Below are 22,651 nucleotides of genomic sequence, written 5' to 3'. Positions count from 1 at the left end.
CTGCAATGGTATTTTTAAATGCCCTTTTACCCTTGTTTGAATTTGCAAACACAAATATGCTGGTGGAACATCGCCATTTCTTGGCGCACTATGTAAGTGATCAAGCATCTCCTGACATCCATTTTATTAAATCCAGCCTTCTTGTCATTTTTAGGATCTCCACAAAATGAAGGTATCCCAATCTCTTCTGATCTATGGAAGTTAGACGGTACTTTGGGGAGAAATGCCAGGTCCAGAGAGAGAAGATAAATTTTGTCTCGTAAAATGATGCAGAAGGTCTCAGCCACAGAGCACTTTTCTGCTGATTTGTCTCCAGATTTACCAAAACCATGCAGTGCAAGGGCCTGCCTGATTGCATACACATTGAAACTCCTAAGGTTTGACCTTATATTATATGGTTTTGAAGGAAAAAAATAATAAAAATCAGCAGAAAATATGATAGTGTGTATGGAGCTTAACAGCTCCCCCTCAGTAGCCAGGCCTTCAGAGAAAGATGTCCCTTCTGGATGATTCACCTCTCCCTGATATACAAGGTCTGTCATGTAAGGCAGTCTCCAAGGCTCTGAGATGCTGATTCTTAGTAGTCCTAAGAACTAGGACCACCTTGGCCAAAATAGATCAGGATAACCTTTGTGCTCGACACCAGGCCCGGACTGGACATAGGGCAGACCGGGCATTTGCTCGGTGGGCCGGGACTGCGTGGGCTGGGGCCGCCCGCTCTGTGGCCTGTTGATGTCCAGGCCGCACAGCGGGAGGTAAGCGGCGGCCTGGACGGGGTTAACACGGGCCTGCGGCCGCCTCTCACCTACCGCTATGAGGTGGCCGTGCATGTGTCTTCTCCGGAGCATTGGGCTGAGCTGTGCATCTCTCACACACAGCTCAGCCTCCGCTCTCCACTCAAATAGCTCCTCCTCTTCCTGCCCTTCTAGTTCTGTGTCTGCCACGCCCACACACTCAGGGATATGTGAAGGAAGCAGACAGCCTGTGCCTGAGCCTGCATTCCTGGGGTGAGTAAGATCACCCTCTATCCTGCCTCCCAGTGTGAATTCTGTAGTAATTTAATACCCCCCAGGCCCCCAAGGCATCTTGTTTAAAGAATGTGTGTATTTCTAATGTTGCCATTTGTGCCACATGAAAAAACTGCTCTCTGCTGAGAGAATTTTTTTTTGTTAGTTTTCCATTGGTACATGCTGCTTCATTTCAGTGCCCAGCTACCCATGTCTTTTTCAACAACATCTTAAAACAGGCCAGAAAGAAAACAGGTATTTTCTCTTCCTATAGACGTCACTGGGGTTTGACACTAAGCTCTGGGTTTTGCCGACTTCCCACTGAGTTCACTTAAACCTGGCTAAAAGTGAATCCTGACAGGTTTGCTTATCTCTAGTGCTCACAGAAATCGTTCAGTGGTTAGAGAATGTCTCCCAACATGTTAGATTGGGGTCTGCTTAATATCACATCCTGATATTAATGGCATTAATAAATAATCTCTGTGGGGCACTGTCACAAAAAGAATTAGATGCTTACAGCAGTTATAGAGAGTTAGCCTGGAACAGGGCTAATAAGGGGTTAATTTGGGAGGGCAGGTACTCACCCCTAAACCAGCCTATTAAAGACAGGAGGACTCACAAATAGGAGAGAGGCTTTCAGTAGCTGCTGGGAAGTCATGGGGTAATGCTGAAAGTTGGCTTATTGTGGGCAAAAATTTGAGAGGCATTCTCTAGGAACTTATTGGCTGTTTTGTATTATTGCTTGATTGCGGAGTGTCATACTACATTAACAACGCCCCCATTTCAGCTCGCATATCGCACAACTGTCAGTTTGGAACATGAATCGGATCGCATAGGTGTGAACACCCATGCAATCAGATTCTGATGCAGACCAAAAAAAAAAAAAAAAAAAAAAAAAAAAAAAGTGTCCTATTCATGTTTGGTCTGAATGCATTTCGATATCAGCCATATTATCTGCATGACTGAAATCGCATTGCACAGACATTGCATGTGATTTGCACTGCAATGCAAATCACATGCGATATCGCATAGCACACTAGTGTGAACCTGCCTTAAATCAGGGTCCTCAGAACACCACTTTACATAAGATCCCCCTTAAGGCACGGTTCACACTAGTGCACTGTGCAATATCACATGCAATGTCCATGCAATGCGATTTCAGCCATGCAAATAGTATGGCTGAAATCGCACTGTATTCAGACCAAACACGCACAGGACACTTTTTGGTCCACACCAGAATCAGATCACATGTGTGTTCACATCCATGCGATCCGATTCATGTCTGAACTGTCAGTTTGCAGTGCAATAGGCGAGCTGAAATGGGAGCGTCGTTAATGTAGTATGACACGCTCCAGCAGTTCGCATATGGCAGTGTGAACTTGCGTGCAAGCTGGGTGTGATGCGGGAACCCGCAGTGGATTCACAGGGTTCTCGGATTGCAGAAATGTGAACCCAGCCCAAATAAGGGTTCCCCTTTACATTGGAGTCCACAGAGCTCAACCTTACAGTAAGTGGAAATTCTGCAGACTCTAAGGGGGATCTGTACGGACTCTGATGTAAGGGGACTCTGTTAGAGGGGTCTGTGTGGACTCTGATGTAAAGGGGCTTTGATATAAGGGGGGTCTGTGCGGACTCTGATATAAGGGGGGGGTGTGGGGACTTTGATATAAGGGGGCTCTGATATAAGGGGAGGTCTGTACATACTCTGATATAAGGTGGCTCTGATATAAGGGTGGAGGTCTGTGCGGACTCTGATATAAGGGGGGTCTGTGCAGGCTCTGATGTAAGGGGGCTCTAAAGTAAGGGTGGGTCTGTGTGGACTCTGATGTAAGGGGCTCTGAAGTAAGGGGAGGTCTGTGCGGAATCTGATGTAAGGGGCCCTGATGTAAGGGGAGGTCTGTGTGGACTGATGTAAGGGGGCAGGAGGAGCTGGAGAACTGCACAGTGAGCAGAGAGTAAAAGGGGGCACTGTGAAAAGGGGGGGTAATTGCAGGGGCACTGTAATATAAAAGGGGCCTACCTGTAAAGGGGCATTGTAATTATTACAGTGCCACTTTACAGGGCTGTCCCCATTATATCAGTGTCCCCTGTCTACCGAAAATAAACCCCCTATTTTTTGTCCCAGTCCGGGTCTGCTCGACACTCTAATCTTCTGGATGATCTTTGGAATGAGGGCAAAAAAGGTGGAAACATATACACCAGGCTTGCTTCTTAAAGTATGGGATAGGGCATCTAGGCCCAGACTGAGACGGTTTCTCTGGAGGGAGAAAAATTGCTCCACCTGCTTGTTCTGCCTTGTAGAAAAAAGGTGTGCGATACTCCCCGCTTCTGCATTCTTTTCAAACACTGTTCGATTCAAAGCACCATTCTGTCTGAGACAGAACCACCCTGCTTAGGACATCTGCCAGAGTGTTTAATTCCCCTTTTAAGTGAATTGAAGACATGGATAGAAAATTTGCCTCCGCCCATTGAAGGATTTCATCTGCTATCCTCATAAGGCCTGCCACTCTCATACCTCCCTGCTTATTGATGTAGCTTACGGTAGCAATATTGCCCAAAAGGATCTGCACGTGTCTTCCCCTCAGTCAGACCAAAGGTTACTAGAGCCTTTAGAATTGCTCTCAGCTCCCTTGTATTGGAGGAGAGGGTGGCTTCCTGCTGGCTCCAGACCCCTTGGGCCATCTGTGAACCTGAGTGGGCTTCCCACCCCTGACCATTGGCAGCCGTGGTAACCGTCAGAGGGTTGTGTTGGGACCAAAGTCAACCTGCAGAGATCAACCACCACTTGATTGAGAGTTTTACTTCCTGTGGAATCAGTTTGCCTCTGAAGAGATTCCTTCCATCCCAGAGAGAAAGCATGAACGCCTGAAGTGCTTGAGTATGGAACTGGGCCCACTGGACTCCTGGGGTGGCGGATGTCAAAACAAAGGACCCTCATATCTCGAATTGAAATGAGGTCTCTGTAGCCACTTTCTTTGGTCAGAAAATTTTTGAATGTAGTAGAGTCTATTAATCCTAGGAATACTATACTTTGATTAGGTTCTAACTGACTTCTCCTGATTTACCAGCCATCCCAGCTGCTGAAGGTGTCTGATAGTTCTGCTCAGGTTCTGTTTCAATTCATCTGCAGAAATTGCAAAGATCAGCAGGGTGTTCAGGTAGGGAATTATTTGAAACCTGTACAATCTCAGGGTCCACAGAGCTTCTGGCAGAATCTTTGTGATGTGTGGTGCTAACACCAATCCGAAGGTAGAGCATTGAACTGAAAATAGAGGGTCTTGAACCTATTCTTCATCTTCACTGCAAACCTGAGATATTGCTTGGACTCCTTGCGAATGGGGACATGAAGATAGGCGTTTCTTAGGTCTAATGAGACCATGAAGACCCCCAGAGGTTGACAAATCTCTGGTGGTGTATATTGACTCAATTTTTGACTCATTTGTACTTTACAAACATGTTCACTTGCTTTAGGTTTAAAATGAGTCAGAATTTTTTCCTGATGGCTTTTTTTTTTTTTTTTGGATTAAAAAAAAGTGAGAAGACCCCCCCCTTTTCTTAGAGTTGGGGGATGAAGCTCATTACCTTCTCCTCCAGCATACTTTCCTGCTTCCTCTTCTTCCTCCTCCGAGTCTGACTCCTCTAGGGCCAGTGAAAAGGAATCCTGTGGAGGTGTCCTGGGACAAACCTCCCCCCCCGTCAGCAACTGAGAACCTCCCAGTTCCAGGGGAGACTGCTGGGCTCTAGACTCCCCGATATTCCAGGCTCCTCTAACAGCTTAGATCTGAAAGCCTGAAAGGTCGCTTTAAGCTCATCCTTAATACTATAATACTCGATACCAAGTCACCACACAATGACGGGGACTCTTCCCTGACTAGGCTTGCGATACAAGTCGCACAAAGCGTCTTGGCCCAGGTTTCGCTAAGTTTTTCCTTGCAGACAGGACATCTTCTCTTAACAGGTTGGGCAGAGCTCTTCGCCAGACAGAAAGACAAGAAAACAAACCCCAAGCTGTTTTTTTTTTTTTTTTTGCAAGCAAAAAAAAAAATAAAAAAATGCAAAAATCACCCAGATGCAACTAAGGGAGAAACGAACCATTCCCCAGTGCCCTAGCAAGCCGACACCCCCAGAACTTCCACCATTGCAACACATAGCATGAGAGGGAAAGGGAGGAGGAGGGGGTGCGTGGAGTGAGGGGGGGGGGGAAGAAAGGGTAAACAACCCCCCCCCCCCCAACACAGGAGCATTGGATCCAGAGCATCAGAGCACCGCTCTGGTCCCGGATTCAAAAACGCCGCTGTGCCCGACCGGAACTGGAAATAAGGCGCCAGTTGGTCCTCCTCTCTCCTCCTGCGTTCCAACGCCAGGAAACGACGTACAACTCCGCCGGAAGTCCCGCCCCCACTTCCGAAGGACGTGGCCGAGCCCTCTCGGCAGCCTGAGACGAGTGACCGCTCTCCCACGATGCAGCATGTGCTGCACACGGGAGATTCAAATAAATGCAGCCGCCACTCTGACGAGGGGACAGAAAACCCCCGGCGTGCTGGCTCTCCCCGAGCACAGAAGGGGAATAGAGAGCCCATGTAACCGTCCACACCGGGAGGCAAATGGGAGGACCAGCTCCTGAAAAAAGAAAAATTCAGGCGAGAGACCTTATGACCTCCAGGACTACCCCGGAGATCATGGCTCCCACCAGAGTTGTTCCTCCAGGTTGGAGGAACCACAAGAAAACTGAGGAGGCTGCGTGGAGACTTCCCCTAAAAAAGCTCTGATGGAGGTGTTTCCTGTGGGAGGTGGAGCCATGGTCTCTCCCGGGTTGCTGTCCTGAAAGACGCTTTGGAAAAAGCTGCTGCTGGAAATGGCTTGCTACTGTGGGAGGAATGACCCCGACATTCCCCTCCACATGGCCGACTAAGTCACAGCGAAGGGTCTTTAGGTTGGGAGGGTTTGAAAAGGGAGCTATCTCTGCCCCTTCCCCTCATGTACTGCCACCTTCTTTACTGGTCTTGAGTAGCTGCAAAACCCTTGTTAGCTGCAGTCTGTCCCCCTGATGGTTCCCTTCTGACTTTTTTTGGGGGGGGGGGGGGGGGGGGGAGAAAACCCCTTTTTATCAGCTGACCTCTCTAGAACAGATTCTAGCCCTTTACCAAAGAGCAAATCTCCAGAAAAGGGGAGGGAACGCAGCTCTCAGCCCTCCTGGCTTCATTAATTAATGCTGTAGACCTGGCCGAGAACTTTACAGACTCTGGATACATCTGCTATATAGGCTACTGCCTTATTTAAAGTTGGCAAAGCATCCAAAAATCTCTTCACTGGGAGTGTCTGACTCCAGAAGAGTGCGGAACTGTTTTAGCCACAAATCAAGCATACGAGCTACGCATGTAGTGGCTACGGCTGGTTTAAAGTTAGCAGAGCAGGCTTCCTACACCTTCTTTAAATACCCTTCCACTTTTCTATCCATTGGCTCCTTTAGGGTGCCTGTATCCTCAAAGGAGAGCTCTGAACCATTTGAAAAACTTTAGATAGGGAAGAGTCTAGTCTGGGACACTTTTCCCACAATTTTGTATCCTCCTTGAAGGGGAAACCGACTCTTCAAATTCTTAAGGAAGAAGACTCTTCTCCAGATTCTTCCATTCCTGAAGTACTGTCTCTTTTAGGGACGTATGCACCAGAAAGGTTCTGGTCTGCTTAGTCTGAAGGCCCGTATATAAAAAAGGTCATGTAAAGACAACTCCTGGTTTTATGGTTCTTTCAGCTGCAGGGTGTTGTATATAGCCTTTAACTCCTCCATTTACTCTGAAGGAAAAATAAATCTTCCAGTACTCCCTTGCTGGTGGGCTGCCCATGCCTCGGCCAGGACTATTGGCCTGGTACTGGTGCCGGACATAAAACCCTTGAGGACAGGTCCTATCCCTCCCTTGATGAGTTTATCTATACAGTCCCGACATGCACTTTTCTTCCAACCAGAATTTTCTTGGTGCACATTTGGCACCTTTTTCTTGGCGCCTGTTTTGCTATCTTTGGGCTCGTGGGCTTTGTCCTGCAATGAATCAGACGACAGCACATTACTTCCACTGAAGTAAATAGCAATTTTCAAAACACCCAGTGGATAACATAATTCTAATCTAAGAATCTTTAAGGTACCCACCACCAGAGCCTATGCTAGTATGTGCGACACCTGTCCACTATAAGCATAAACAAAATAGGTTCTTGAAAAAAAGCCCCCTGTGCCCCCACCACAGCAGGATAAGAAAAGGAAAGGAACAGCGTCCCCCCTATTATCTTACCTTAAGACCTATACATTGCAGGCCACGCCTCCACCAGGAGAACATCCTGCTGTGCTTCCAGATGAACCCCACTGGGCCACCTCCTCCACTCCTAACAGGTACCTCACTAAGGCTACAACCACAAAGTGGGAGAGGGGGTCCCATACCTTCACCCCTGACCACTTTTCCAGGTCTTTGGGTGGCCCAAGCTGACTCATACCCCAGGAGTATTGCCCCCGTTAGACTGGGTATGGACGCCAGGAGGCCCCTGCCACCTAGCAAGAAGGCTGGACAAAAACAAATTAACATTGTTTGGAGTGCCTGTCTGGCTGGAGGAAACAAATACTGAGGTACTATTGCATGTGTTGTACTTTTATAATTTGGATCATGCGTTTCCTGTGCTAGGAGGGAGGAACATATTGCCATTTCTTATAGCTAAACATGGTTCTGCAATTAAAAACACTGGAAATAATTTTGCTGTTTGTGAACATTTCATTGGTAGATCACCTTCAAAACCACTTCACTGGGGTAATTTTTAAACTCAACAGTGAAATGACTGTTTAGAGATATATATTCAAACAAGACCTAGAATTATTAACTCAGATTAAGCTGAAAGAGCCCCCCACCCAAAATGAAACAAGGTAGATTTAAGATTTTATCCAACTTCCACATACTGGCATTACACAAGCGCGTATATAATTAGGGCTATGTGGATGTTAGCATAACATTGCCCAACTGTTTAAAAATCCTTCTGTCTTTCGTTCTTATGTAATCCCAGACAGACTTGATGTTGAGATCAGGGCTCTGTGGAAGCCAAACCACTTCCAGGACTCCTTGTTCTTTAGGCTGAAGATAGTTAATGACATGCATGTTTGTGGTCATTGGGGGTTATTTACGAAAGGCAAATCCAGTTTGCACTGCAAGTGCACTTGAAAGTGCAGTCGCTCTAAATCTAAGGGGTAGATCTGAAATGAGTGGAAGCTCTGCTGATTTCATCATCTAATCATGTGCAAGCTAAAATGCGTTTTTTTTTTTTTGGTTTTTTTTTTCCTTGCATGTCCCCCTCGGATCTACAGCGACGTTACTTTCAAGTGCACTTGCAGTGCAAAGTGGATTTGCCTTTAGTAAATAACCCCCATTGTCCTGCTGCAGAAAAAAAATTGGGACCCCCATTTCCTGATGGTACAACATGGTGGATAAGGGTCTGCCTGCATTTCTCAGCATTGCGAACACCATTGATCCTTAACAAATCTCCAACTCCAGTTTTAGAAATGCAGCCCTAAGCTTGCAAAGAACCTCCTTTATGCTTTTACCGTTGCCCACAGACAGACAGACACTCATTTTACCACTGTCCTGCCCTTCATGAACTGAGTAGTTTATGGCATCTCCATAGCATATGTATCAACATGAGTCATTTCACACATGGCACAAAGTGAAGATACTCTCTTCCCAAAAGTAGCTTTTGCAGCATGAAAAGTTCTGTGTTATATAAAAAGCAGTTAGCTTTTTCCTGGATGTTCTAAAAATACTGGGTTATTTAGTTACTTTAGGAATAATTGTAAGGACATAAAGAACTTAAGATCTTTCTGTGTCTGACAAGGATCCCATATCCTTTGCCAGAGCCTTTCCTGCATGGCAGCACTCCAAACATTTTATCTCTTGTGACAGCTTTAACTTTGCTGTTTGTCAACTGTATTCATCAAGTTCATTATGGCCCTTCAGATCTGGAAACACCAGGTGTCAAAGCCAATAGTGGTATTCATGTCTGGGCAGTATGATATGTACAATATTGGATTGATCTTACAGATAGCTACTTACCTGAAGCAAATACATTTGAAAAGTCATTATGTTGCCCAGAGTGATTTTTATCCAATTTATCTCCAGTTTCCAGATTACCAAGAAATGTATCCCTCAGACATTTGCTGTCTTGAGAATTCTCTTCATTTTTGCTTATCTTGAGAGATTTATCTGTTAAGGAACGCATTTAGAATTAAGGAAATTAGGGGCCATTGTTAAGTTTACTAAAGCATAAATTCACCTTCAACACTAAAATTTAGTCCCTTCAGATATCATGCCCGACATAGATGACATTTCCCCCCCCCCCCCTTTAATTATATCCAAAACACGGGGGGTGGTGGGGGGTATCTAATTTTCTTAATAGTTTAAAAATAAAAAATGCACTCATAGCCTACCTTTCTGTTTTCTAGCAAGGTCATCTGGGACTGTAGTTTACTAAGCTAATAAGAAACTACAAGTCTCATGAATCATCGCATTCTGCATGTGCCTGTATAGGAGGGGCTGGTCAGGTACACAAACTAGCATTTTACTTTGGTCAGCTTTTGACCAGCTATTTGTCCTAAATGGGTCTTTATTTTCACTTTGTGCAATGAAAGGATGCATACACTTTACATTTTATATGCCCTGTATTTTGGATACAATGCGTTCCTCACTATGTGTAGACAGACCCAAAAAAGAAATAAGATAAGTCCATCTGGTAAAAAACACCCCACACATACAATTCTGTATACACAATCCTATACCCACAGTTGATCCAGAAGAAGGCAAAAAGCTCCAGCAAAGCATGATCCAATTTGCTAGACAAAAAAATAATAAATTCCTTCCCCGTTTTCTCCCCATTCTATTATTTCCCAACATTCATATGTCCAAGAGCTGGAGACAATTGTTTATATTGCAACAGCATCATACAAGATTTTAAATCAATAGCAGGATGTACGTTCAAGTAAGCAAAACAACCACAGTACATTTCAATCTGTAGCATGTCAGGATTTTAAAACAGGTTGACTATTATTGGGATCTTATTACATAGCTGCAACGTTATCAGAAATAGAAAAGAAAAATAAGTCTTACATTGATCACTGATAACAGCCTTAAAATCCATTTCCGCACAGACACCACAGCCAGAAAGCCTGCACCTTCACCTGTCCACCTACAACACAACAAAACTGATCATAAGGCAGAATGGTACCTTTTGTACTCTTTGCGGAGGGTGTGACAGTCTAACAATTAGTAGCACACATTTTAGTTTCTTGTTAATTCTTGTTCTTACCTGGAGCAGAAAAGTGTTAAGGTTGCAGCTGTTAATTCACAGCAACTTTAAACTTTCCAGGAAAATTCAATATGATTGATTACAGCAAAAATAATAGTTCTATATTTGCTCTGCTCCTTTTTTGTGACCTCAAAACAACTTTGTAAATCCTCATATATATAAATGCCCATTGCTGTGAAAATTGAAAACTAATTTTGCAGCAAACAGGATTGTGCAGCTGCAGGTGTTCTTAGTTCACAGATTGCTGTCCATCAGAAGCGCCATTCGCACAGCCACATAAACATAGTGTAGCAAGTATCTAGAGAAAAACAGCATACAGGAGCAAAGATATGTGTGGACATTTAACAGTGGCTAACAGTGGGTTCAGCTGTCTGTAGTTGTGCACTGGTGTTTGGAAGCAATAGCACAATTACCAGCGGTTAGGGACAGATGATCACCCCCTGGAATAGCAGGTAATTTCTGACTGTGCATAGAGTTGCCACCTCATCCCTTTAAACCCGAACACCTTTGAATTACATAGGTTCTGAGGCTAATTAAATGCAGATAAGGCACCAAGTGAGTTTCCACCTTAATCAGCCACAGAACCTGTGTAATTAATATGTGTTCAGGTTTAAAGGGATGAGGTGGCAACCATAGCTGTACAAGTACAGCCAAACACAGGCGGACATCTGTGGCCATTGTCAGTCTGTAATTGCTTTGTACAGGCAGCTGTCTTCACACAACTGGATACCCAGGTGCAGTTTTTCACAAGAAACTTGGTGCACCACAGCCAATTTGGCCATGGGAATGAGGCCATAGAGTTATGCCCCATACACACTATCAGATTTTCTGCTGAGTTTTTCCTTCAGATTTACCAAAACCATGTAGTACAAGGGCCTACCTGATTGCATACAAATTGAAACTCCTAAGGTTTGACCTCATATTATATGGTTTTGGTAAATCTGAAGGAAAAACTCAGCAGAAAAACTGATATTGTGTATGGGGCTTTATTGTCAAATCCATTAATGCATATCAACACTGCTAAACATCCTGGGCGTCTAAGCTTAAAAAAAATAACAAAAATAAAAAATAAAAATGGTCATAAAAGGCTTAAATTTTATTAATAGATAAGCATTTCTACTTAGTTCGATAGAGTAAGGAAGAGTTAGAACCCCTGCTGGATTACGTATTGCTGTCTGTGTGCTGTTCAGGAGATCCCCCTTTGTGCATCCATCCTAGATGCACACCAGAAATGTAGAGTGATATTAAAGGCTTGTTGTTTAAAAAAAAAAAAAAAATAACAAACACGTCATACTTACCTGCTTTATGCAGTGGTTTTGCACAGAGCATCCCAGATCCTCCGCTTCTCGGGTCCCCCATCGGCACTCCAGGCCCTTTCCTCCTGCCCCCAGTGCAAGCAGCTTGCACACTCCTGAGCCAATGCTGCGTGTGCCTATTCACACGCAGAGATGCAGCTTGGCCCCGCCCTCTCACTTTCCTCATTGGCTCACTGGCTGTGATTGACAGGAGCAGGTGCCAATGTTGTACACATTGCTGAATCGCTTTGGGGCTCAAGTAAGTATTAGGCGGGCTGGGGGGATGCTGCACAGAGAAGGTTGTTTACCTTCATGCATTATAATGCATGAAGGTAAAAAATATTGAGCCTTTAGAACCACTGTAAAGTGTATCCCTGTTGTAAATTTCAGGGATGAACCAGGCTCACATTTTTGCTTGAATTCAGACCTGAAACTGAGCCAAAGATGCATAGGACTCTTGTGCAACACATCCCCGGAGATGTGTGAATCAGCTCCATTGAGAGCCGGTCACAGTCTCCTGTCATGTGAATTGGATAAGGGGGAAACCCGCATCCAATTTGCATAAGTGTGAACCCAGCCTAAAGAAATTCTCCCAAAGTGAGGTGAATTCACTTTGTAGACCACTGTCACTAGAACAATTTTCTCCACTGAGAAACTTACCATCACCTCCTATTCTAGTGACTCTAATGCTATGTACACGCGGTCAGACTTTCCGGCAGAAAAAGTCAGACGGAATCTTTTCATCGGATATTCTGTTCATGTGTGAGCCTCATCTGACTTTTTTTTACAAAAATTCTGACGGACCTAGAAATAGAACATGTTTTAAATCTTTCCAACGGAACCAATTCCTATAGGGAAAACCGCTCCCTGTATGCTGTTCCGACGGACCTAAAACAATGCATGCACTGAAGCAAGTACGTAGGCTATTGGCTACTGGCTATTGAACTTTTTATAGTTCCGTCATACATCCTCTACATCACTGCATTCTTAACGGTCGGACTTTGGTGTGATCTTGTGTACGCATGACATTTTCAGCAGATCTCAGTCGGAACTCCGTCCGAAAAAACGGACGTGTGTACGCGGCATAAGATTTAGATTTAATTTTTCATCCTGGTGACAACGGTCTCTAGAAAAAATGGAAAAGATGAAGCTACCCAAGAGGGGCATAGTTAGCAATAAAATTTTGACAGATGGTATAAAATTTTTCCACTCTAACTAAAATGTACGGTTTGGATTTTAAGCTGGCTATACACCAGTAGAATTTTGGAGTCTTCTTATGGATTGTTTTAGAAAAGGAAGGAGAAACGAAGAATTGACCTGGTATGTGCCGTGGTCATGTGGTCAAAATAAAGACAGTAGGATTAAGCTATCAACAGATTTATTGAAAACTGAATGTAACATTTAATCAGTCAAATTAGCAAAAGCTTGTGACAACTCAACCAGTGGATTCGGGATGTATCTGGAGAAGCATGATGAATTCCACCTACCTAATTTTTAATCATCTGAACAGGGACCCCTTGACGAGAAGCAGCAGAAGCTGCTCCTATTCTGAAACAATGGCCAGAATATGCTTTGGGGTCCAAACCCAAATTAGACAGTAGGGTGTGGCAATGTTGCATGAACTGAGCTGTAGAGAGGGGAGCACTGGGGAAAGGCAACAGTGGACTATCCCTGGGCTTATTCGTTCATTGTTGCCCTCACGAGTTGGTCTAAGTCCAAAACCGAGCACCAAGAATTACTGATCTCGAAGAATCTGATGTCAGTGCCGACTCCCATTTGCTGTGTCTTGCAAGCATGCAGACGCAATAGGTAGTGGTTGGGATACCTGATTAGCTGATTGGCCAAAAGTATACAGGACCCTGTCCCAATACGTGTAAACTACCCAGGCCTCAGCAAACCATAAAAGGCCAGATACATGATTGCCTTAAGAACCAAGCTAGGTAGCAACCCAAAAGGAGACCGGGTGAGTATATCGGACATGTCCCAAAATATGTGTCCCGTGATGGGAAGTCTGCTAACCACAGTAGGAGGGCTACTCTTCTGAATCCCTTTAAGGATAGCCTTAATGGAGTGTGCTGAAAAACTAGACAGCATATTGGGGTCCTGTAAAGACAAAAAGTGCTGTATACCCATCATATAAGTGCTGATGGTGCTGTGGACCAGTTTAAGCTGAGAGTGGCAGAAGGCAGTGAAAGCCAGTAGATACTGAATGCTGTAGCCATCAACCCTAGGATACCGTGACTGGAAGTCCTGGAAAACATTCCAGGCTGTGACATAAGCCTTTCTGGTGTTCACAGACAATGATTTGTCAATCATGGCTGCCGCATCAGCACAATGGGTATCTAGTTCATCATTAATGAGGGGATGGCATGGTGCGAGCATCTGGGACCTGCCAGAAAAACAGTGGGTAGTTGAAAACGGGACAGTGCATCCGCCGCTATATTCTCTACACCATTGATGAACCTGCAGTGTATGCAGAAGTTAAATTGGAAAAAGGACCGATGACAAAGCCCTTCTCGAGTTCAAACTGAAGCAACAAATCCACTGCCTCCACATCTGTGGAAGATGACCTCAGATTCTGACACTCAAAAGTGCCTAGTGGCAAATAGGGATGAGCCGAACACCCCCCGGTTCGGTTCGCACCAGAACTTTCGAACGAACCCCAAATTCGAACGAACTTTAGAACCCCATTGAAGTCTATGGGACTCGAACGTTCGAAATTAAAAGTGCTAATTTTAACGGCTAATATGCAAGATACTGTCCTAAAAAGGGTTTGGGGACCTGGCTCCTGCCCCAGGGGACATGGGTCAATGCCTAAAATGGCCGTTTTGGCGGGAGCACTGATTTTACCACGTGTTTCCCGTGTTTAGAACAGTCCCTGCACAAAATGACATTAAACAGAAATAACATCATTGAAAACTGCTTGCGGTTTTAATGTTATACCTGGTTCCTGCAATATGGTTGAAAATCACTGAGAAAAATGGCATGGGTAGCCCTCCCTGCCCATTATCAGCCCCTTTGGGTCTTGTACGCATATTAAGGGGAACCCCGTACCCATATTAAAAAAAGGAAATGCGCGTGGCCCCCAGGCCCTATATACTCAGAACAGCAGTATACAGGCGGTGCAAACAAGACAGGGACTGTGTAGGTTTGTTGTGTTAAGTTGAATCTGTTTGTAATTTTCAACTGGTACATTTTTAAAGTGTAGCTCCAGTCAAAAAAACAATTTTTAAGCTTTTTGGAAAACATAGGGAAGGGTTATCACCCCTGTATAATTTGTTTTGTCATACATCTTTTTTAATCTCACTTGCTGTTGTCTCCTTCCGTTTGCAAGTAGGAGATGTTTGTAAGTTGGATGTTTGAAAGTAGGGGCCTGCCCTATACGCTCTGCAGAAATGGCGAAACAAGGTGTTGGTTTTGCCACAACATTGTAAGCCCTCAAAGTGACTCTTGCTGGGCGCTGGAGCGCCCTGCTGTGAACGATTATATCAAGAATTGTAATTACATGCCATTGTTGAACAGTGATAGAAAAATTGACCTTTGGTGGTTGTGGTGCTGGTGCCACAACACTAGAAGTCCTCACAGTTACTCTGGGTGGGCAAAGGAACGGGCCCTCCTGTGAAATATTATATCAAGAATTGTAATTACATGTCCCTGTTAAACAGGGGCAGAAAAATTGGGCCTTAGGCACTGGTGCTGGTGCCACCACACTGCAACCTCTCCCATATACTCTAGTTTTATTGCAGGAATTAGCCCTGCTGCAAAGCATTGCATCAAAAATTGTAATTAAATGCCCCTGTTAAACAGGGGCAGAAAAATTGGGCTGATGGCATCACCCAGAACCAGAAATGTTCTTCCAACATATCAGCGGAGGAGGAAGAGGATAGACAATCAACACAACAGGACAGTCACTCAGCATCAGCATAGGCAGTCTTGAAGGGATGTGATATTTCAAAAAAAATTATTCGGTTACATCAGCTTCAGGTGCTTGGTAGCTGTGGGTGATCCAAGACTGATTCATCTTGATGAAGGTCAGTCGATCAACTGATTCGGTGGACAGGCGCACCCTGTGATCGGTAACAAAGACTCCAGCAGCACTGAAGGTGCGTTCCGAAAGAACGCTGGATGCAGGACAGGCCAGTAGCTCAATTGCATACTGTGCAAGCTCTGGCCAGTGATCCATCCTCAAGACCCAGTAAGCCAGAGGATTTTCGGTGGGAAAGGTGTCCAAGTCTGACCTTGCCCCTAGGTATTCCTGCACCATGTAAATCAGACGCTGGCGATGGTTGCTGGAACCGATCATACCTTGGGGCTGCGGACTAAAAAATTGTCTGAAAGCATCAGTCAAACAGCCACCTTCTCCACCGCTCCTTCTGACCGATGCCTCAGCAACACGTTGTCCAGGACCAGGAGTTTGTAACCTCCCAGTCTCTGGGAACGCGTTGCACAGACCTTTCTGCAAGGCCTCCCGGAGATGTCTCATCCTCTGCTCCCTCTGTGATGGCAAGATAAGGTCGGCAACCTTACCCTTGTACCGTGGATCAAGGAGAGGGGCCAGCCAGTAATGGTCCCTCTCCTTGATCCGAAGAATACGAGGATCCTTTCGCAGGCTTTGCAGGATCAGGGAGGCCATGCAGCGTAGGTTAGCTGAGGCATTCGGTCCGGAGTCCTCTGGGTCACTAAGGGCAACATGATCCGCAGCTACCTCCTCCCAGCCACGTACAAGTCCATGTGTTTCTTGGGACTGTAAATCATCCCTACAAGACTGCTGCTGCTGATGCTGAGTGCCAGCCTCCACCTCCATGCTGACACAATCATCCTCCTCCTCCTCTTCCTCCTCCTCATCCTCTTCCTGTGTGATGGGTGGCACAGCAGGAACACTGTCTGGATAAAGGGGGCCTTGAGAGGCAAGGAATTCCTCCTCTTCCTGCCTCTGTTCTGCCTAAAGTGCCCTGTCCATTATTCCACGCAGCGTATGCTCCAAGAGGTGGACAAGAGATACAGTGTCACTGATGTATGCACTGTCACTGCTCACCATCCTTGTGGCCTCCTCAAATGGTGACAGGACAGTGCATGCATCCCTGATCATGCCCCACTGCCGTGGTGAGAAAAAACCAAGCTCCCCTGACCCTGTCCTGGTGCCGTAGTCGCACAGGTACTCATTGATGGCCCTCTGCTTTGTGTGCAGCCGCTGCAGCATGGCCAACGTTGAGTTCCACCTGGTGGGCATGTCACATATAAGGCGGTTCTTGGGCAGGTTCAACTCCTTTTGGAGCTCAGCCAGCCGAGCACAGGCATTAAATGATCGGCGGAAATGCACACAGACTTTCCTGGCCTGCTTCAGGACATCCTGTAAGCCGGGATACCTGCCCAAGAACCGCTGCACCACCAGGTTAAGGACGTGAGCTACACAGGGCACATGGGTCAGTTGTCCCTGTCGGAGGGCGGAGAGGAGGTTGGTGCCATTGTCACAAACCACCATTCCTGGCTTAAGCTGGCGTGGCGTCAACCACCTCTCGGCCTGCCCCTGCAGAGCTGACAAAACATCCGCCCCAGTGTGGCTCCTGTCCCCCAAACAAACCAGCGCAAGCACGGCATGGCATCGTTTTGCCTGCGTACTTGCGTAGCCCCTGGAACGCCTACGGAGCACCGCTGGTTCTGAGGACAGAGCACTGGAAGAGGCCATGGAGGAAGAAGAAGAGGAGGGGTGGAGGAGAGAGGTGTGTCACAACCAATAGTAGCATTTTGGAGGCGTGGTGGCGGAACAACCTCCAACACTACTGCACCTTGTCCTGCATCCTTCCCAGCTGCCAGAAGAGTGACCCAATGGGCCGTGAAATACAGGTAACGTCCCTGTCCATGCCTGCTGGATCATGAGTCAGCGGTAATATGCACCTTACCGCTGACCACCCTGTCCAGCGAGGCAAGGACATTGCCTTCCACATGCCGGTAGAGAGCCGGAATCGCCTTCTGTGAGAAAAAGTGGCGTTTGGGGACCTGCCACTGAGGAACCGCACATTGTACAAACTCACGGAAGGGGGCCGAGTCTACCAACTGAAAAGGCAGCAGTTGAAGTGCTAGCAATTTAGCCAAGCTAGCATTCAACTGCTGGGCATGTGGATGGCTGGGAGTGAACTTCTTTCGCTGGTCCAGCAGCTGGGGCATAGACATTTGCCTGCTATAATCGGACGTGGGTGTACTGCTAGCAGAGTGCCCGGAAGCACTTGGCTGTGACACACCTAATTCTACACCTTCATTCCTCTCAGAGCAGGTTTCAGAGAGGACTGAAGGTCTAGTGGGGTTGGAGATGCCAGCTGATGAGGAGCAAGGAGAGGTCCGCTTTGTTCTTTGGTGTGGGTCTTTGAGGTACGCTTGCCAACGAGCTGCATGGCAGGTCAACATATGTCTGGTCAAGCATGTGGTGCCCAAGCGGCTGATGTTTTGGCCACGCGAGATACGCTTGAGACATATGTTGCAAATAGCAGCGGTGCGATCTGATGCACTCGTCTCAAAAAAGGCCCACACCAAAGAACTTTTAGAATAACGCGCAGAGGCAGCGCCCTGCACAGGCGGAGCTCTGCGGTGTGATTCAGTCTGTGTGCTGCCCCTAAGCTGGCCCCCGGAGGGCATCCTGCCTCGTTGGACATGTGCCTCCTCCTCCTCCTCTCTCCTACCAGGCACCCACGTGGAGTCAGTGCCCTCATCATCCCCTCCCTCTTCATCGCTGTAGCAAACCTGGCAGTATGCTGCAGCTTGTGGAACATGACTGCCAGATTGCTGTCCTTCTTGAGCATCCCCTCTCTCTGCGCTCACGCTACTGCCTTCCTCTAGCTGAGTGTCATCATCAGAGCCTACAAAACACTGGGCATCCTCCTGGAGCATGTACCCAACACTCTGCTCAAAGAGTTCAGGAGACTCCTCAGGAGGACGTGGTGGGTCTAGGGAAGGAGTCACTGATGATGACATTGAGAGGAGGGAAAACGATGCGTTGGCAGCTGCTTTGCTAGTACCCTGAGACTGGGTGAGAGAGGATGAGGAGGATGAAGAGGGCTTGGTCATCCACTCTACCAAGTCGTTGGCATGTTGCGGTTCAACATGTCCAGCTGCCGAAAAGAAGGACAAGCATGTCCCATGGCCACGTGCTGATGACAATGCACCGCGTCCACGACCAGCACTGTTGTCTCTAGACACAGAGCCTGCTTGCCCTCTTTTATCGGCTCACGCCTGTCTGCCTCTCCTTGCTGGCCTTCCAGACATGGTAATGGCCTGAAGGGAGTTGGGTAAAACAGCAGTTGGGTAGTGTATATTGTGCTGGAGGCACACAACACCCACTAACTCCTGCAGATGCCTTTATTATAGAACACCAGAGATAAAGGGGTATACTGTAATTGAGTCACACAACACCCACTAAGCCCTGCAGATGGCTCTATTAGAGAACAGCAATAAAGGGTAGATACAGGTGTATATTGTGCTGGAGGCACAAAAAACCCACTAACTCCTGCAGATGCCTTTATTATAGAACACCAGAGATAAAGAGGTTTATACAGATGTATACTGTGCTGTGCTGGAGGCACACACAACTTCCAATAACTCCTGAAGATGGCAAGTGGGCTCAAATAGAGAAGAGCTATGTAGGTGGATATAGCGGTGTGTACTGGGTACAGAGCACGCAGACAGCACGCACAAGCTCCTAACACTACTGACTGCAAGCTCTATTATAAAAGATAGATCACTAGCTATATAGGTGAGGTGAATATAGCGGTGTATACTGCGGTCAGGGCAAGCAGACAACAACCACTACAGAAGAGCAAGATCGAAAATCGGCCGATAACGATCGGTGTGTACTGTGTTGAAGGTACACAGAACACCCACTAACTGCTTCAGACGCCAACACACTACACAAGGCCGCCGCGCTGGCGGCCTTATATAGTGTGGGGTGTGTACTACACAGCCTGAGCTATCATGGCTCTCCTCGCTGCTGGCGCTGTGATTGGCCAAGCATATGGGGTCACAGTGCATGCTTGGCCAATCATGAGCCAGCAATGCACTGCGATGACGCAGTGCATTGTGGGCCGTGAGCGCCACACAAATTTGGCGCGAACGGCCCATAACGTTCGGAATTTGCCGAACGAGCGAACAGCCGATGTTCAAGTCGAACGTATGTTCGACTCGAACACGAAGCTCATCCCTAGTAGCAAAGAAACAAACCCAGTGTGGAACCTGTCTGTGAAACCTTCTAACAAACATTTGCTCAACAATGGTGACGGATAGGTGGCTAAACAAGCCTGTAAAAAAGGCACGTTAATGCGGTTTAGTCACATGGTCTTGTTCGGTCTCAGTGAACAGGCTGACTTAGGGTTAGCCCTGAAACAACCGGTACAGATATGTAAAAGACGATACTAGCAATAGTTGCACGTACCAAGGTTGAAATTGTTAATGGGCCGGCCTAATTTGTCAAAAGGTGCAGGATGAACTGGGGTCGGGAGTGAAATACCTGAAGCCCTGGACGTACCTGGTAGTGCGGGAAGTTCCAAATTGAGGCACCAGAAAACGGCATGAGTGGATGATTGGCAGGTCAGGCAAACTGGTGACCTAAGCCCAGCGAAATGCTGGCAAAACAATTCTGTGTCTATATTACTCCACACTGTCACGACTTGGTATTGAGCAAAACATGCTGTGGCCTTGGTGGAAAACGAAAGATGATAGTCGTAAAAATTCAATCCCCCATACTTCTGACCTAACTCTACCACTGTATAAAGGTAAAGGTCCAGCTCTTCCCTCCTTAAGTTCCCTCCTTAAGTACTAAAAGCCAGGACAAACTCTAGGATGGAGAGCTTGCAACTGAGTCTATGATCCTCTTTCTTTACTACCACTGAAACATCACCGCAAGCGTACAATCTATTATCAGCTACATCATGGGCAGCTATTAATAGGGATGCCAAATTAACATCTTTGCCCTCCAAAATGTCTTTTTTGATGTTCTCAGGAATAACATGTGCAGTGGTAATGGAAGGAGTACTCATTCTATTATCTGGGGCTGGTAGAATGGTAGAAGCTTCTGGAGCTGAATTTGGCTGATTCTCCAACACCTCAACCCTTTGAACCTTAAAATGTGTCAGGCTACTGATGTGAGTAGTGAAATGTCAAACATTAAAAAAATTTAAAGTAAATCGTATGAGAAATGGATGAGGAGCCTTGCCACTGCACAAGCCAATCAGAAACGGCCATCGCAATCCATATATACCTATAAATGTAATAGGTAATACTGCAATGGTGATGCTATGACCCAATCGTGAAGATGTGATGCAAAACATGGGACAACAGAAAATTGACATGAGAACCCAAATGCAGAGAAGCATATCTAGTGATGACTAACGTGTCTGTTTCATGACTTTCCCTGAAGCAAAGCAGGCAACCCAAATGTGAACTCAATCCTAAGGAGCCAGATGCATGCCCAGCCAAATGATATAAGTAGTGATATAAGTAGTATAAGAAAGTTAGTAACGTAAGCTACATGAGAATCAGATGAGGTAACTTGCCACTGTACAAGCCAATTAGAAATGATCTCCTCAATCTGTTGGTACCCATAAATGTGATGGGTAAAACTGCAGTGCTGTAATGGTGTAAGACCCTACGTGTGAAGAGATATCATGTACCGTGTATGAGAAAACAGAAAAATACCAACCTGAAATGGACTGCAACCGGGAAAAAAATAGAAATAAATTCTGTGAAACCTGTTGAAATGTAGAAAACACCACTATGGGAAAGGAAAACAAATAAACAACAGCTACCACTCAGAACAATGTGTATCTACCAATGAGTCAGGTTTGAATAATGAAAATGAAAAAAACACCCATAAAAATCTGGTATGAGGAAAACAACTGATAACTACCTAAAATGTGGGTATAGGATTGGGTATATGGGATTGTATGATATTTATTATTATTTTTATTTTTTTTATGGTTGATCTAGCTGGATGTGTTGCTATGGCCAATTTTGTATATTGTCTTGATAGCAATAATATAGTTAGGTTTGGTAAGTACTCCTAAATTCATTTAATGTTCTAAAGATTTTCTGAATTCCTACAGTACATATGTGTCAAATGTATTCAGCGTAGTGCCTTTAATTATTGGAGTGCCCATGTGGCATAATATATGTAAGTAGAACTAAAAGGGCAATGCGTGAGAAAAATAAAAGAACATGTATATAACATTAAAAAGAGAGCATCATTTGTCAAAACATTTTTAATGTGCCATAATAAAAATCTGGCTGGGCTGCAATTCACTGGGATTGAAAGACATTAAAAGAACTTGGGAGGTAGCAATATGATAAAGACTTTAAGTCAAAAAGAATCATGGTGGACAAATGAACTTGGATCTTTAGCGCTGAGCAGGGCCAAATTAGGAACATCATGGGCCTAGTGCTGAGGATTATGGTGGGGCTTGTTATTAAAAATAAAATAAATTAAATAATAATTAAAAATGCAAACAATTTTTTGTTATAACAAATTAAATTAAATAGAGAGAGGGAGGATGAGAGAGAGAGAGAGAAAGGGGATGAGAGAGGGGTGAGGGGTAAGGGAGGGAGGATGAGAGATAGAGGGGGATGAGAGAGAGAGAGGATGTGAATGAGCATGCATGGAAGTGACAGCAACACAGCCCGACCAGTGACTGAAGGCACAGAACTTGGAGGGAAGACAGCGTGAATATGAAACAAAGGTGTGCCCATTCTAGAGCTGGTAACATTAAGGATATTCAATATCATTTTAAACAACTGTTTTTGTGTGTAAGAGGCACAGGGGAGGAGTATGGAGGGTATAAAAGTGGGAAGTATGTGCAGGTGAGGGAGAGGAATGTGGAGGGTATAACAATGCGCACTATGTACAGAAGAGGAGTGTGTAAGATATTATGAGGGTGGTATGTACAGGAGAGGAGTGTGGAGGGTATGCCAGTGGGCAGTATGTATAGGAGAGGAGTGTGGAGGGTATGATGGGGGCAGTATACACAGGACAGGAGTGTG

The 22,651-nt window shown here is 45.8% G+C and overlaps 1 protein-coding gene across 2 annotated transcripts in view; it reads right to left on the bottom strand.

The window, feature by feature from the left end:
• The window catches only part of LOC143996785 (glutamate decarboxylase 1-like), a 126,983-nt gene extending 116,768 nt beyond the window's left edge, over window positions 1-10,215 (bottom strand). For both annotated transcript variants that reach the window (XM_077492046.1, XM_077492047.1), the window contains exons 1-2: window positions 10,139-10,215; window positions 9,089-9,238 (exon numbers count right to left, since the gene is read on the bottom strand). In XM_077492046.1, the coding sequence (XP_077348172.1) occupies window positions 9,089-9,238; window positions 10,139-10,169 (181 nt within the window). In that variant the 5' untranslated portion in view covers window positions 10,170-10,215. The remainder of the gene's footprint in view (window positions 1-9,088; window positions 9,239-10,138) is intronic.
• Window positions 10,216-22,651: the final 12,436 nt, after the last annotated feature.

This window comes from Lithobates pipiens, unplaced genomic scaffold (genome assembly GCF_037356315.1).
Source record: "Lithobates pipiens isolate NorthernLeopardFrog02 unplaced genomic scaffold, aLitPip1_a1.2 Scaffold_19, whole genome shotgun sequence".
Taxonomy (NCBI): Eukaryota; Metazoa; Chordata; class Amphibia; order Anura; family Ranidae; genus Lithobates; species Lithobates pipiens.
The sequence above is the reverse complement of the archived record's forward strand: the minus strand, read 5'-3'. Positions and strand labels throughout refer to the sequence as shown.